This window comes from Crotalus tigris, unplaced genomic scaffold (genome assembly GCF_016545835.1).
Source record: "Crotalus tigris isolate CLP2741 ecotype Arizona unplaced genomic scaffold, ASM1654583v1 scf7180000017541.2806704, whole genome shotgun sequence".
Classification (NCBI taxonomy): domain Eukaryota; kingdom Metazoa; phylum Chordata; class Lepidosauria; order Squamata; family Viperidae; genus Crotalus; species Crotalus tigris.
In genome coordinates this window covers 258,078-275,218 of record NW_024096462.1, presented here as the reverse complement: position 1 = coordinate 275,218, position 17,141 = coordinate 258,078, and the positions used below count along the sequence as shown (strand labels likewise).

Sequence of the window (17,141 nt, the reverse complement as noted above, 5' to 3'; positions counted from 1 at the left end):
GGAGGGCCCCTGGTCGTGGTGGGCGGAGCGCTGTGCTAGGGCTCGGTCCACCACTTTGGTTAATAGGGCCTCTAGCCGTCCATCTGCCCAGATGTCCCCTATGTCATTACCTTTGGGTGTGGTGACCGCAGGTGGAGAGTTGGACTCAGTGGTTGTGCCTGCCGCCGTGGTTGTTTGTTGGGCTGATGTAGATGGCGGATCCAGTGGTTGCGGTGTTCCTGGAATGGACCACGCGCTCTGGGTTGATGTGGATGGACCCAATGGTAATTCCATCTCGGTGGCCGCTATTTGAACCAATTCCAATTGGGCCTGCCTCTGCGCTCTGGAGAACTCCTTCTCCAGGGCCTGGTGCCTACGGCTGGCTTGCTTTTCCGCCAACTTGGAGGGCCTCTTGAGCGAGTGTTTTGTCTTCGCTTTGCACTTGCCTGCCGCCTTCTGGTCAGAAGGTGTGTTGCAGCCGTAATTGGGAGATGGAGGGGTCGTGCTCATGGATTGAGGCAACGAGGGTCCCTCCATTCCGCTTGAGCAGTCCCAGAAAAACTGAGAAGACGCTCAGGCAGGCAAGTATTGGCGGGAGCGAAATTGGAACAAGTACCAGGACTGTTCCCCTGATCACCCGACCACAACAAAAATATTCTCTCTGGGCTAAGGTCACGGTAGCTGAGGGAGGTACCGAAGGCACGTTTGGAACCACTCTTTGGGTTCCGCCCGGAGGCCTTAGGTGACCAGGCAACGTGCACCAGTAGAAAAAGGAAAAGGGAGGCAAAAAATATCAGTGGCGACCTCAAAAGGGTCTGTAGGCCTGACTTAATACACAACAGGTATCAAATGGCGGTCACCTAGAGCGGAATTTATTCTTATTAATACTATTACTATTATACTAATAATAGGAACAACAATAATAAAATAATAATAATAATAACAACAACAATAATGGTGATGATGATAATATTGTGTGTTCTGCCTTTAGGCCTGTTGGCCCTGCAGTCGCTTAATTTTTAGCTTTAAAAAAAATAAATTTTTTAAATTATTATTATTATTATTTTTAAATTTTATGTATTTATTTTTATTATTATTATATTTTGTCCTATTATTATATGTGTGTATCGGGGGTGGAGTGCTGGCTGTGCGCTCCTATTCCGCCTCTATCAGTGATTCCAGATATGATGTGGAGCTTCCTTAAGCTCGGTTTGCCTTTCTCTGGCAAGAGATGGCAGCCGCAGCTCGTTTCTCCCTGAAAACGGGCTTTGCGGATCCCAGGAGGGTTCTCTAGCCTCCGTTTCTTGGTTGGGGCTTACTCCCTTCCTGTGCTTCGGCTTTTTAAAAAGGAGGGTGGCCGCGGCTCGTTTCCCTCTGAAAATAAGCTCCGCAGCCTCCCAGAAGCTGCTTGTGCCCGGGGATTTAAATTTGGCGCGCTGGTGACGTTTTAAGGGAATCCCAGTCAGGGATTGCCTTTGTTGCCTGAAAACGGCAACTAAAATGGCGCCCGCGGTTGCCCTGGGCTGCTAGGGAATCTCCGATGATCCGAATTCAAGTTTGAATCCGGACCTGGAGATTGTTATTTTTTCCCCCAATTTGAGGAAAAAATCCCTTGGAAGGTTGGGGAGAAAAGCTCAGCAAGTGGTCTCTGCTGATGCCTTCCCCCCCCCCTTTTCCACCTCCAGAGCCCTGGGGCTGGCTGGGATCCGTGGGGAGTTTCCCCCCCCACACCCCCTTTTTCAATTTTAATATAGGATCAGGGATGATCCCAAGGAAAACTTAGTGGTTGGGGAAAAGGTTCAGCAAGTAGTCTCTGCTGATGCCTTCTTCCCCCCCTTTCCACCCCCCAGAGCCCTGGGGCTGGCTGATATCTGTGGGGAAGTTTCCCTCCCCACCAATCCCCTTTTTAATTTTAGGTTTGAGATCAGGACTGATCCCCAGAAAATTTTGTGGTTAAATTCCTATAGGTGGCAAATTTTTTTGGAAGGGGAAGCCAATTATCAAGGGATAATCAATCAATGGATTTCTTGTCTAACCTGATAAGCTGAGAGCCACGCCAAAACGAGTCTTCTCGAGCAGAGACCAAGTTAAGAATGGACTCCACAGGAAGTGGGGGCGTGTCAAGCTTTGGCTACTTGGTCTCAAGAGCAGGCAGACAGAGAAAACCCATCTGTGGATTATCCATCTCCTGTACTGGAGAATGCTCTGATTATAGTGTATAAATAAGCATATTCTACTGTAACACTATATGCTATAGAAATACTATGAATATTGGTCAGTGCTTTACTGACCACTAGAGGACTCCCTTGTTACTCATTCTGTCTGGAATTCCCAGCATTTGCTACAGTATGGACATGAGGTGGCTTGCCAAATGAAATTCTTAAAAACTCAACATTTCCTCTCACAATACAGCATTGACAATAGTCCCAGAATGTTCATAATTTTGAAGCCAAACTGGAACATGCTGACCTCCTCCTCACAAACAGTGGAGAAAAATACTTCCTGCCATATTTAAGGAGGTTTGTGCCTAAAATGGAAATTACCATGCTTTCCTTTTCTTTTTGATAATTCAGGTTGTGCTCCACTAGCTTATACTTACGTTTTCAATGTGCCAGATGTCATAAGTTCCGTAACGAGAACAATACATTTCTTTCCCTTGACTGTAGATTCCCAGGAATCATAGAATCTAACAATATTAGGATGCTGGAGCCCTTTCAGCATTTCAGCTTCCTCCTTAAACCGTTGCCTTTCTGATTTGGACAGCTTCCGATCCTAAAAGAGAAAAACCAGCAAAAATGCTTTATAAAGAGTTACAAATGACTATTAAAACAATATCTGGCCTCAAATGTAAAATATTTAAGGATCAAGCTTACATCTTACAAGACATGAAAACTTGTTTTGGCTAATAGTCTCTCAATTTTTTGTGTAAATTATTGATTACCTTCATCTGCAATTTCCTGCACAAACTGCCGGACAGTAGTTGGTTTGGCTATTTCAGGAAGAATATATCATAAAATGGTAGGATGCATAAATGTTGATGCATTTATTTCTTTTGCTCCTAAAAAGCACAGTGCTCTAGATATTCTTTTTATATATGGCTTATGATTTAAAAGTTCCTCTATTTTAAAAAAATGGTAATTTCTTTCTAATTTTATAATCTCTTATCAGACAATCCAAAGTACTGAATAAAAAAGAGTGCTCCTGAATAAAAAAAAAAAGAGATCCATTTTCGAATAAATATACGAAGAATTTCTATATACTATTCTGTATTCTTGTATTAATTAATGCCCTCATTCTCAATTAATCTATTAGCAGTATTTGTCCCTTTAAGACATAAATAAAAATAAGAAAGCTAATAATCGTAAATATAGAAAAACACTGAAAACAGTACAGAAATCAGTACAGAGACACCTTCAGGCAAGAAGGGCAGTATATAAGTTTAATAAATAAATAAATTACATAAAACAAATACCAGATCTCCATGTGTCTATAAACTAAGACTATAGTAATTTGCCTTTATTGAAATGTCTTTTTAAAAAAAGATCTATGAATTTTAATAATATAATCCTATTGTTGTGTACTACTAATAAGTCCCTTTAAGTTTACTAAGGTTTATTCTCAAATAAGATTGTACAGGATAACTGAAATGTGTAAAATGAAGTTAGTTGACAATATTACGTTAATATTCTCTATTCTATTCTAGTAAATTTAAGATGTTAACTTATTTTACTGATTAAGGCAGCCATTGGATAATATACAGTATATGCCCCCAGAGTACCAACTTGGAAGAAGTGAGTTTGAGAACAATGGAAAAGGAAAAGCAAATACCAAGTTTTGTATTATGCAATGATTTTTCTAGTGGAAATTATTACAATACCTAGCAGATATAAACATGTAACTTCTTACTATGCAAACATATGCATTTTTCTTACTCCAAAGTAATTTCTCTGTAGAAAGAATCATATGGGAAACAGTCCTACAATCTGTACAAAAATGACATACTGAAAACACAACACTATGTCACCAGCCAAATAGTACATGAGAATGAAGTTAAAGTGGATGGTAAACCTTTCAAAATTTGAGCATTCAACTATTCAAGTATCACTTCTACGATCAATTACTCAGTTCAACTTCCTTTTGCTTCTCTGGTATGTATGTATAAAGCATGAATAAGAAAGTGTTGGCCGTGACTCTCCCACTTCCTGAGAAGGGGCGTTGTCTTACCTGAACGCCTTTTCTCAGCAGGATGATGTAGAGTCCAAATGGATGGGTTCTATGACGGCCTTCCTGCCTGGCAGACTGGGTAAAAACTTCGGCCACACCCCTTCCTTTGGGCGTGACCCCAGTTTTGACTTAGGCGAGAAACTTTGTTGGAATTAACATTGCAGCTCTTTATTATATCTTTATTATATCCCTGCCTAGACCTATCCTCTGGGTGGGCTTGGACTCTACATCATCCTGCTGAGAAAAGGCGTTCAGGTAAGACAACGCCCCTTCTCCAGCAGGATGACTGTAGAGTCCAAATGGATGGGACATACCAAAGCCCTCATGTCCCCCTGGGAGGGAATGTCTAGGCTACCGAACTCTGAGCAGATACGACCTGTTGAAGAACTCTTCTGCCAAAAGCCGCGTCTGCTGCTGCTAGGGAGTCTAAACGGTAATGTCGAATGAAAACCGAAGGTGAGGACCAGGTTGCGGCCCTGCAAATCTCTTCCACCGGAGCTTGCGTTAGCCACGCCGCAGATGTGGCTGCGCTCCGAGTTGAGTGGGCAGTCACCTGAGTGGGTGCTGGCAAATCCTGTGAGACGTAGGTCTGCGCTATGCAGGCTCTGATCCACCTGCCTATGGTGGAAGAAGATACCTTCTTTCCCATAGTTGATGGTTGAAAGGACACAAATAATGCTTCAGTCTTTCGGAAAGCCGAGGTGCGTTTCACGTAGAAACACAGTGCTCTCCGTACGTCTAGCTTGTGCCATCTGTGTTCTAGCCTATGTTTGGGTCTTGGACAGAAATCAGGAAGCGTAAGTTCCTGAGATCTGTGAAAGATGCTATTTACCTTCGGGATGAAGGTCGGGTCTGGTCTAAGAACGACCCTGTCTTTGAAAAAGGTACACAGATCCTTCCTTACTGACAGTGCTGCTAGTTCTGAGATTCTCCTTGCTGAAGTAATTGCCACAAGGAAAGCTACCTTCAGTGATAGGTGATGGAGTGAGCATGTTTCAAGAGGTTCGAAGGGTGCTGATGTCAAGGCTAGAAGGACCTTAGGCAGGTTCCAGGACGGGTACCTGTGTATGACTGGGGGCTTTGTGTTAGATGCCCCTTTTAAAAAGGCATTAATCGCTGGATGTTGTGCTAGGGAAGTTAAGTTGTCGCAGGAGAGTACAGTTGAGAGGGCCGATATCTGTCTGCGGATAGTATTGACTGACAGGCCCTTATTAAGACCCTCCAATAGGTAATCTAGGATATTGGGTATAGATACTGCGGTCGGGTCTAGGTGAAGCGAAGCGCACCACCTACAAAATCCCTTCCATGTAGCGTCGTAAATCCTATTAGTGGACGCTCTTCGTGATGCCTGTATGATCGATATCACCCCTGCAGAATAAGATTGTTTAGTTAAGCTTTGCCGCTCAAATGCCAAGCGGCTAGATGTAGCCACTGGGGGTCTGGGTGTACGAGCTTGCCCTGACTGAGTTTTACCCTGTCCGGGGGAATCCTCCACGGAGGTGATATCGAAAGGTCCACGAGGTCGGCAAACCACGGGCGCCGTGGCCAGTGAGGGGCAATGCAGACCATTTCTGCGCCCTCCACGATCATCTTGCGTATGGTTGCCGGTATTAGTGGCAGCGGTGGGAAGGCGTACAGGAGTTGCGCCGGCCACCGGCACCTGAGAGCATCCGTTCCCTCCGATCCCGGGGACGGGAATCTGGAGAAGAACCTGGGGAGTTGTGTGTTCTTGTGGTTGGCAAATAGATCTAGGTGCGGTTGTCCGAACCTCCGGGAGATCTCCTCGAAGAGAGCCGGGTCCAGACGCCATTCCGACTGGTCCACCTTGGCTCTGCTCAGGGAGTCTGCCTGGGTGTTTGTCTCCCCTGAGATGTGTTCCGCTCTGATGGAACTCACATTGGCTTCTGCCCACCGAGCCAGAGCCAATGCTTCTTTCATTAGTTCCACTGATCTCGTTCCTCCCTCCTTGTTTACATGTGCCTTGGCTGCTACGTTGTCTGTTAGTACGAGGACGTGCCTCCTCGTTACTAGGTGTGAGAAATGGCGGAGGGCCAGGTGTATGGCCCGGAGCTCTAGCCAGTTGATGCTGTGTGACAGGTCCTTCTGTCCCCACTGGCCCTGTGCTATCTGTGTTCCCAGGTGGGCTCCCCATCCGAACAGGCTCGCGTCTGTCGTGAGTGTGACCCTGTTCGGTTCCCTGAATATGCTCCCCTTGAGTGTCATGGGGGATAGCCACCATTTTAGTGATTTCATCACCTGTGCTGGTACCAGCACACTCCTGTTGGAGGTGCTGAGGTTCCTCCTCTGGTAGGGTAGGAGGAACCACTGCAACTCCCTCGAGTGGAGCCTTGCCCATGGGATGATGCCCATGCAAGATATCATCTTCCCCAGGAGCTTCGAGAGTTGTAGCAAGGGCACTCTCCTGATCTTTTGAATTTGGTGGATTAGCTTGGATATGCTGATCAGTCGCTCCTGGGAAAGGAATACCCTGCACTGTGACGTGTCTATCACCGCGCCCAGGTGTTGCAGTCTCCTTGAGGGAATGAGGTGGCTCTTGTTTAGATTGACCGAGAATCCGTGCCCCTGTAGGGTTCGGATTGTGGTCTTGAGATCTGCCCTTGCTTGTTCCCGAGATCTGGACTGGATCAAGATGTCGTCCAGATAAAACTGGACGCGAACCGGGATCAACCTGAGATGGGCCGCTAGTACAGCTAAGATCTTTGTGAATACCCTTGGTGCTGACGACAGTCCGAAGGGTAATGCCCTGTATTGGTAATGTCGCCCCGCGTAGGTAAATCTGAGGAATTTCCGGTAGCTGGGGTGGATGGGGATGTGTAGGTACGCCTCTGTGAGATCTATTGAGGATAGTAGATCGCCTTCCCTGACGCTGGCTAGTATGGACTTTAGGGAGTGCATCTTGAACCTCCTGTACTTTATGAAATAGTTCAGGCCCTTCAGGTCCAAGATTGCTCTCCACCCTCCTGATGTCTTTGGGATAACGAAGAGGATAGAATAAAATCCTCTTCCTTCCTCTTCCTTTGGTACCTTCTCTATGGCTTGAATTGACAGGAGGTGAGCTATGGCCGAAGTTATCAGCCTTTTCTTGTGTACTCTTCTGGAGATGGGACATCTGATGAACCGGTTTGGAGGGGGAGAACAGAAGTCTAAGGTCAGGCCATGCCTGATCGTTTCCAGGACCCAGGTGTCGGTGGTGGTCTGTTCCCAGACCTCGGTGAAATTTCCTAACCGACCCCCGATGGGTGTATCCTGTTTGGCGTCACTTGGTACGCTTAAAGGATCTGCCTCCCGCTCCTCTATATGGGCGTCTGGACTGGAACTGGCCCCTGGCTCCCTGGCTTTGGCGATCCTGGGTTCGATCCTGTCTCGGGTAGAAGGATCGTGAGCCTCTGGGCCAGTCCCAGGATTGCCCTGATCGAAAGGGCTGCCTCCATTCCCAGGGGCTTCCTGGGCGGGAGCCCTGCCTCCGGAAGTCCTGACTGCCTCTCCTGTCTAACTTCTTTGATGGATGTACTAGGATTTTTTTCTTGTCTCTGCCTTCGCTGACATGTGGATCCAGAATGGAACCAAATAGGGCCTCTCCACTGTATTTGGACGTCGAGAGACGCCATTTGGACCTCAGGTCTGTCTTCCAGTTTTTGAGCCACAGTAGCCTACGCGAGGCCACTGTGGCCGCAATGGATCTTGCCGCATACTTTGTTGCGTACAGTGAAGCGTCAGACATGAACTGAGAGGCCGCGAGGAGTTTGGCCAATGTCTGGTGTACTCTGACCTGGTCTGGAGGCACCGTGCCCTGCAGTTCCCTCAGCCACATGATGCAGGCCCTCGCGAAGAATGATGATGAGGTGGCTGCTCTGGCCGCCCAGGCTGCAGCCATGTGGGAACGCCGGAAGGAGTGTTCAAATTTCTTCTCCTCAGGTTTCAAGACCTCCGCCATGTCTCCTGGAATCGCGGAGGTAGAGAATAATGAGATCAAGGGGTTATCTACAGTGGGAACCTCTAACATATTAGAGAAGGAGGGAGATAGGTTGAAAAGCTTCCTCTCCGCGCTGTTAGGTGCCGGCGGGCTTGCAAGTGAGGACCATTGTTCCTCCAGCGTGGTCATGAAGACCTCCGCACATGGAATGTACTTGTCCTGTGGGACCTTTTTGGCAAATAGAGGATTGGCCTCCTTGCTTGTTGAGGGCTTCTCATCCTGTACTGATGTTAGGTTGACTGTGGAAACTGCCTTTATCAGGAGTGATTTTAGGAGCGCTGGGTTAAAGAGGCCAGAGCTCGTCTCCTGCTCAGGTGTAGTCTCCTCGTCCTCCGAGAGGGGCATGTCTGACATGTCAAGATCTACTGAGTCACCCTCTCCTAGTTGAGAGGAAGATTCAGAGATGTTGGTAGGGGGTGGCCTAGCTCGTCCCTTACGGGGTGTGTGAAAGGCCACTTGCCCTTTGGAAGCCATGAATTGGGAGAATGCATCCTGCATGAATGCCTGAAATTGTGCCGACCATATGTTCTCCTGCGCTTTGTCGCTGGGGTGATGCGCTGGAGTGTGGTCGGGTGAGGGAGAAGAAGCTGGTGAGGAGGGATTGGAGGAATCTAACTGTTCAGTTTCCCCAGGAGGAGACCAAGTCTTGAGCACTTCCTCGGCAGTAGGTTCTGTGCTGGGTGCCGCCACTGGGACAGGGGAAACCAAATTTGTCCCATTGGCATTGGTTCTCTGTGCCCTGCTAATTTGTCTTTCTAAAGCCAAATGTCTCCTCAAAGCCTCTCGCTCAGCCGTTTTAGACTGTCCCTTCTGAGTAAGGTGCTTTGTTTTAGCTTTCTTCTTCCCCCCCACCTCTGATTCAGAGGATCTGCGTTTTCGCTGCTGCTGTGGGGGGGACAATTGAGGGACCTGTGTGACTGAATACGAGACATTGTCTGCCATTGTGCCAGACACCCCGAGTAGGAAATGCCTGGGATGGGGGAATGAGGTACGCAGATCAGAGGCAGATGCTTGGGACTGTGCCCTCCTCTGCCTATACAAACAATGGCCGGACAGACAGGATTCTTTGGACAGAAGATCCTGCCAGGCAGTGACTAAAGGCCACTATAGGAACAGTTAGGGAAGAATATTCCTCCTCACCTCCTCACCTAGTCCAGACAAGGTGCAGTTTATATCTCTCTCTCTCTCCCCCAGTCTGTGGCTGTGGCAACAGACCACGATAGGAAACGGTTCTTTTTGCTTTCCCTCTTCCTTCCTCTGTCTCAATTTCCTTGGGTAACCTCAGATCCTTGCAAGGGAAAAAACCCTTTGTTTGCCGGAAAATGGAGTCCGGGTGATGGCCCCGCCCCCAAGGGGAAACGGCGGGAAGATCAATTTCCAAAATGGCGAATGGGGAAGAAGCCACGCCTCCCAATGGAAGCCCGGGAATCCACGAGGTTCAAAAACAATGGCGGATCCTGATTTTTGCAATCAGGAAGACTCCTCTGGTCATGAGGGGGCTGCGCCTTTCCTCTGGATAGAAGGAAATTCAGCGCCGGCTTTGCTCTTGCCGCGTTGTCTATCGCGCCGCTCAGCTGATCGCAGCCGAGCGGCGACCTGGTTTGCCGCTTCCCGCGCGGCTCAGCTGTTTCGCGCCGAGCGGCGCTCAGCTCCCTCGGCCAGGCTGCTCAGCTGTTGGGAGGGCCCGGGGGGCTACGCGCAACCCGGTGAGATCCCCCGCGCCAAACAGCTGCTCGGCGGGCCGGAAGAAAGGGCGAGCGATCCGGCCCGTTCCGAGCCTCCCCAGCTAGCCCCACTCACGAGTCCGCCGATCCTGGCTGCCTCTCTCAGTTCTAATCGTTGCCAGGAAGTTTCTCTTGCAAAGGGAAGAAGAGGGGATTCCTTTTTTCTGTTTTCTTTGAGTTTAAATTCGTTTGGTTCTGAGAGCTGCCTCTCGCACTTGTACCAGGCTTCGAGACTGAGTCAAAACTGGGGTCACGCCCAAAGGAAGGGGTGTGGCCGAAGTTTTTACCCAGTCTGCCAGGCAGGAAGGCCGTCATAGAACCCATCCATTTGGACTCTACAGTCATCCTGCTGGAGAAAGAGAGATCACTCATATGCAAATATATGTGTTTCTAAAAGATCTTGATGTTTCTAAGCAGATTTTTAGAATATCAAAAATGCACTTCATTACATTTTGGGCTTAGTATGATATCTATAAACCATGGCTCACAAAGCATAGTGGATGGATTTGTTCAACATAAAAAAATTGAAAACAAGCAGACCATAATATGGCTCAAAGTATATGAACTAAGCCAGAGCTTTTCAACCTTTTCACCCATTGTACCACTTTTCGGATAAGGCAATATCTGAGTACCACCACTTGCCCAGCAAGGTATCAAAAACTTGTCCCCCCCCCCAAAAAAGAAAAAAGAAAGTACAGGTAGTCCTCGACTTACAACAATTCGCTTAGTGACTGAAGTTACAAGCGAATTATGACCATTTTTCACACTTATGACTGTTGCAGCATCCCCAGGGTCTTGTGATTTACATTCAGATGTTTGGCAACTTATTCATACTTATGACGTTCACAGTGTCCCAGGATCATGTGATCAATGGCCGGGGGTGTGTGGCCAGCTAATCACTCAGGTTGCAGGGTACCTGTGGGGGGAAATCCGGGGGTCTCTGGTGGAGGGGGATGCGATTGGGGCAGGTGCCTGCCTTCCTTCCCTCTCTTCTCTCCCATTGTCCCTTCCTTCCTTCTTTCCTGCCTTTCCTTTACCTCCCTTTGTCCCTTCCTCCTTCCCTCCCTCTCTCCCATTGTCCCTTCCTTCCTTCCTTCCTTCCTTCCTTCCTTGCTTCCTTTCCTTCACCTTTGTCCCTTCCTCCTTCCCTCCCTCTTTCCCATTGTCCCTTCCTTCCTTTCCTTCACCTCCCTCTTTGTCCCTTCCTCCTTCCTTCTCTCCCATTGTCCCTTCCTTCCTTTCTTTCCTTTCCTTCACCTCCCTCTTTGTCCCTTCCTCCTTCCCTCCCTCTTTCCCATTGTCCCTTCCTTCCTCCTTTCCTTCCTTTCCTTCACCTTTGTCCCTTCCTCCTTCCCTCCCTCTCCCATTGTCCCTTCCTTCCTTTCCTTCACCTCCCTCTTTGTCCCTTTCTTCTTCCCTCCCTGCAAGCTCCCGCGGGCGCGATATGAACGGGCGGAGGGGAGATGGGTTGAGGACGACATGTGGGGTGGCAAAGGAGACCAGCAGCCAGCGCCATTCTACCTGGCAGCGTGGATGTTGGCTCCATGGGCATCCTGACCAACAGCTGAGCGGCTCCAACTCTTAGCCGCCAAACAGCTGATGGGCGGGAGGCCGGGGCAGGGAGTCAAGGGCCGATGGAGCAGCCTGAAGCTGAAAGGCTCTGTCTCTCGGCCGCCGAACAGCTGATGAATGCGAGGCCTGGAGCACAGCCGAACGATGCTCACGGGACTGGAAGGCTGCAGCACTGCAGCTCCCATTGTCCCTTCCTTCCTTCCTTCCTTCCTTCCTTCCTTCCTTCCTTCCTTCCTCGTTCCTTCGTCCTGTGCTACGCCACCCAGACCCAGCCCAGTTTTGGCAGGCAGCAACACATCATGGCCCTGCCTGGCACGCGCAGAGGCAGAGGAGAGTGACAGGCAGGGCGGGGATGTGGCCGGTTCACCTCCTGTTTTCAGGCATGTACATTATGAACTGGCTACTTCTCCCAATCATTTTTCCCCTACCGGGGCCCAGCATTCGAGCCAGGTTTCCCGATCCTCTCCGTGTACATCGTTCTTCCCATAGCTCTCCCCAGTGCTGTTGAGAGATGCCCATTTCTGGCGGCATTGCTACCGTTCTTAAGTTACATTTGCACCGCCCGAAGGAAGAGAGCGACGCTTTTCTCCCTCCTCCAAAGGAAGGGAGACAAACCTGCATCGCCACCAAGTCACCCTTCCTTTGGGCGAAGTAATCTCCGGTCCCCACCTTTGAGACTGTTTCAGCCTGAAGCTGAGAGTTGGAGAGCTGCGTCACTCTTGCCGTTTGGACCCTCTACTTTTAAGCTCCATGAGCAGCTTACCTTTCAAACCTCCGACAACTAACGGAAGGGGAAACCTGCTGCAAAGACGCATCTCCCGAAAAAATGAGGGGGTGGGAGAAAGGCGATCAGTCAGCCAAGAGCCCGGCTGTTTCAGACTTTAAGCCTGAGATACAGGCAACAGAGGGCCAAGTAAAGAAAGCGATCCAAGAAAAGGAAAAAAAAACATGCTTTCCTTTCCAGCAAAAGTTATTTTTCCAAAACTTCTTAAATGAAGAAGTGACTCCCCCCCCTAATAATTGACTTTCTCCTGGCTTGTCCAGCGTTCCCTAACAGGAAGAGATCAGCCCCGACCGGCTTTTGTTCCCCAAAGGCTAAAGTTGATCGCTCGCTTGTGTGATCCAAGGGGCGCACGGGCACCCCGAGACCCGCTCCAGGCCCCACTAAGCCACGATTCCCGGTTTGTAGAAAAGATGAGGGGGGGAAAGGCGATCAGTCAGCCAAGAGCCTGGCTGTTTCAGACTTTAAGCCTGTGATACAGGCAACGGCGTGCGCTTCTCCCAGCCTGGGAGGGGAAACTGACTGGTGGGCATGCAGGCCGGCAGTCGTGGAAATGGGGAAGGGTTAAATGCTGCAAAACAATGGGGGGGAGAGAGTCAGGCGGGCACATTTCTCCCTCCACACCCACGTTCTGTTGGCTTCGCCTGGTGCGTGTCAGCAAAACAAACGTGGGCCTCGATTCCCACCTGTTGCTGCGGGATGAGTCCTCCGGGAGGCAACCGTGAGGGCTGTGAGGGGTATTGCAAGCTCATGGGGGGGTAAAGGAAAAGAAGATGGAAGAGAGTGAGACCGCAACAGAGAGAGAGAGAGAGAGAGAGAGAGAGAGAGAGAGAAGGAGGGAAAGAAGGAGAGGTGGCTGTGATGTTGGAGCTCAGGGCCGCAACACGGGCGGTCTCAAACCCCTTCCTGCCAAGGGAGTGGACGGCTCTGTCTCCTATCAGGCTAACACTTGTTGTGAAGTAAGAAGAGAAGAGTGATACGGATCCCGCTGACCTGCGTGCATGAGAAGAAGTCAATCTGGTTGCTGCACAATTAGTCCCTGGGGAGGGCGGGGCCTTGCTCTGTGCCTGCGCTCTTCACGCACCCTCCTGCAGGGCACGTTCAGTAGGGTTCATTCAGGCTGCTGCCAAGCAGCATGTTTTCCACAAACAAGTGAGCTGGGAAGGAGCAGAGGGGGAGGGGGAGGAAGGCGACCCCACGGGGGGGGGGAGGAAGGTGACACTGCGTACCACCAGCCAGGTGGTCGCGTACCACCAGTGGTACGCGTACCACTGGTTGAAAAGCCCTGAACTAAGCCACAAAAAATGGTCTGTGCATTTATAAATGAAATTTATGCCTTCCTCTTAAATACTATTATAGAAACCTGGATCTGGAGTCTGTTGTTTCATAAAGTTAACCTAATTTTTATCAAGGCATCAGTGAAGACTACATTCCAGGAGCTAAACTAAAGTTTGTTTACATAAGAAAGAGACAGTAATACAAATTAAATGTACGAATTTTAAGAAAAGTTATACTTCAGTAGTTGTGCTATAGTTATTGACCTAAAGAACAGAATTGATAGAATATTCTTTATTGGCCAAGTGTGACTGGACACACAAGGAATTTGTCTCCAGGGCATAAGCTCTCAGTATACAGACAAGCAATAAAGTGATAAATCATAAATTATAAGATACAATCATAAGTCATGTGATACAACCAAAAAGTGTTAGTCATAAGATATCAATAAGAATAAGTAATAGGAAAGGTGAGAAGGATAATAGTAATAGTATATTTTTATACTATATGATATGTAATATACTATGCAATATAATATTATATATTATAATATACACATTATAATATATTACCAGTATATGTAATATATATATTATATGTAAATAGTACATTTATAGCATATATTACTAATACATACTATGATTGCAAAATTGCAAAATTACTACTCAATTGTGCTAGTTTCCAATCCAATGAACCAACCAAAAGATCCCTTAATCCTGAATTCTCAGTAATTTGTTTTCTTCCTAGTATTTTTCTGCAAATGCAGGTCTGGTTTTTTTTTTTTCAGATCAACCAAGTGTTGATACATTATTTGCAGCAGGAATTGACCAAATAGCTTGTCTTCCGGACCTGATGTTGTACATCAAGGTGAAAGGGAATGACTGGTCCAAAGTTACCCAGCTGGCTTTTATGCCTAAGACAGGACTAGAACTCAACGTTTTCTACCATAGTGCCTTATTTACTATAAAATACTTTCATTTTGAGTACAAAAGAAGCATATACTATATTCTCAAAGATAAAGAATAAAGGACTTTGCCTTTTCCAGCTTGGAAATGCCAACATAAAACAAGGACTTATTCACAGTTTTGTTCTACAAATTTAGAAAAACTGAGTTATGTTATCTGATAAACCAGAATATGCAGGAATTTATTTGTTTGGATTTCATCAGAGTTTAAATTAGCTATAAAAACATTCTAAAAGAACACATGCCCTTCTCTTAATTCCATATTAGAAAGACACACATGATGGAAAAATTAATGGTACTCTACTCTAAAAGCTTATTCAATTATGCTTTTAAAAACATTCCGTGAATTAGAGACATGGAAATAGGACAACTAGCTTTCATTCGATCTTTCACATCTTTTATTAAATGGTAGGAAGAATCCAACCAATTCTATATCTAAAAACGCTGTAACTTTCTTCACTACTTCTGAATCTTTGTTAAGAATAGTAGGTAAAAATCTATCACTCAGAGTATAGCAAATCTAGATCAATTACATACATATGGTTCTTGTTTGTGTGTGCCTTCCAATCACTGGAGACTGCCTGACCAAATCCCTGCAGTGTTCTTGGCAGGATTTCAGAAGTAAATCTGAATGCCTTCTTCCTGGGACTGACAGTACTAGAACTCACAGTTTCCCAGTTCCTAGCCTACTGGCTTAATTATACCAAACATTTGGTTCTTACTGGAAGCCTTTTGATTTTAGAAAAAAATCTAGAATTCTTTACTTTTAATCCTTTTCCTGTTCTGTTCTACAGTTAATGAATATATGCAGGGATAATAAAATTATAAGAAGGAATGGCTTTGAATGTGTATCAGAAAGTATCCATCAGCATCATCCGTTATGAGGTACATACAAAAGTACGAATCCATAGATTGATGACAGATACATGTTATACTCCAATGGACAGTTATCATGGAAGAAGAAATGATGGCTTTAGTGAAAAAAAATGAGAAATAATAATTGCCAAGGGGGGGGGAAATATTCTTCTAGGATAAATTAGCAGATTGGTGAGAATGAGACAAGAGTATAGAAAAAGCACCTGGCTATTTGAAGACCCAAAAATGAATGAGAAGACTAAAGAAGGAATGAGAATGGTGAATATTTAATGAATAATAGTTCAGAAAAAGATTGCAAATATAAGCTTAAAGTATTAGTCTGTTTATAAGAATATATGGTAAAGAAAATAATAGACATATAAAAGCATAATTGATTTGGTCACTTATGATTAACAGTTAAGAAAATCAATGAAGATACAAGGATTATGAGAAATTCTGAATGGAGATCATTGGATGTTAATATTAAAAATAGATCTAGGAGGCAGAGGTTGGGGAACAGATATTGGACAAAAAGAAAAATGCAGGAAAAATGAAAGTAAATTACTGTAAAAGGGGCGTTGTCTTACCTGAACGCCTTTTCTCAGCAGGATGATGTAGAGTCCAATGGATGGATGGGTTCTATGACGGCCTTCCTGCCTGGCAGACTGGGTAAAAACTTCGGCCACACCCCTTCCTCTGGGTGTGACCCCAGTTTTGACTTAGGCGAGAAACTTTGTTGGAATTAACATTGCAGCTCTTTATTATATATTTATTATATCCCTGCCTAGACCTAACCCCTGGGTGGGCTTGGACTCTACATCATCCTGCTGAGAAAAGGCGTTCAGGTAAGACAACGCCCCTTCTCCAGCAGGATGGCTGTAGAGTCCAAATGGATGGGACATACCAAAGCCCTCATGTCCCCCTGGGAGGGAAATGTCTAGGCTATCGAACTCTGAGCAGATACGACTTGTTGAAGAACTCTTCTGCCAAAAGCCGCGTCTGCTGCTGCTAGGGAGTCTAAACGGTAATGTCGGATGAAAACCGAAGGTGAGGACCAGGTTGCGGCCCTGCAAATCTCTTCCACCGGAGCTTGCGTTAGCACGCCGCAGATGTGGCTGCGCTCCGAGTTGAGTGGGCAGTCACCTGAGTGGGTGCTGGCAAATCCTGTGAGACGTATGCCTGTGCTATGCAGGCTCTGATCCACCTGCCTATGGTGGAAGGAGATACCTTCTTTCCCATAGTTGCTGGTTGAAAGGACACAAATAATGCTTCAGTCTTTCGGAAAGCCGCTGTGCGTTTCACGTAGAAACACAGCGCTCTCCGCACGTCTAGCTTGTGCCATCTGTGTTCTAGCCTATGTTTGGGTCTTGGACAGAAATCGGGAAGCGTAAGTTCCTGAGATCTGTGAAAGATGCTATTTACTTTCGGAATGAAGGTCGGGTCTGGTCTAAGAACGACCCTGTCTTTGAAAAAGGTACACAGATCCTTCCTTACTGACAGTGCTGCTAGTTCTGAAATCCTCCTTGCTGAAGTAATTGCCACAAGGAAAGCTACCTTCAGTGATAGGTGATGGAGTGAGCATGTTTCAAGAGGTTCGAAGGGTGCTGATGTCAAGGCTAGAAGGACCTTAGGCAGGTTCCAGGACGGGTACCTGTGTATGACTGGGGGCTTTGTGTTAGATGCCCCTTTTAAAAAGGCACTAATCGCTGGATGTTGTGCTAGGGAAGTTAAGTTGTCGCAGGAGAGTACAGTTGAGAGGGCCGATATCTGTCT

At 47.0% G+C, this 17,141-nt stretch overlaps 1 protein-coding gene across 11 annotated transcripts in view; it reads right to left on the bottom strand.

Moving 5' to 3' along the window:
- Window positions 1–17,141, bottom strand: part of WNK1 (WNK lysine deficient protein kinase 1) — a 167,250-nt gene that overhangs the window by 97,971 nt on the left and 52,138 nt on the right. For all 11 annotated transcript variants that reach the window (XM_039355112.1, XM_039355024.1, XM_039355189.1 and 8 more), the window contains exon 2: window positions 2,579–2,751. In XM_039355112.1, the coding sequence (XP_039211046.1) occupies window positions 2,579–2,751 (173 nt within the window). The remainder of the gene's footprint in view (window positions 1–2,578; window positions 2,752–17,141) is intronic.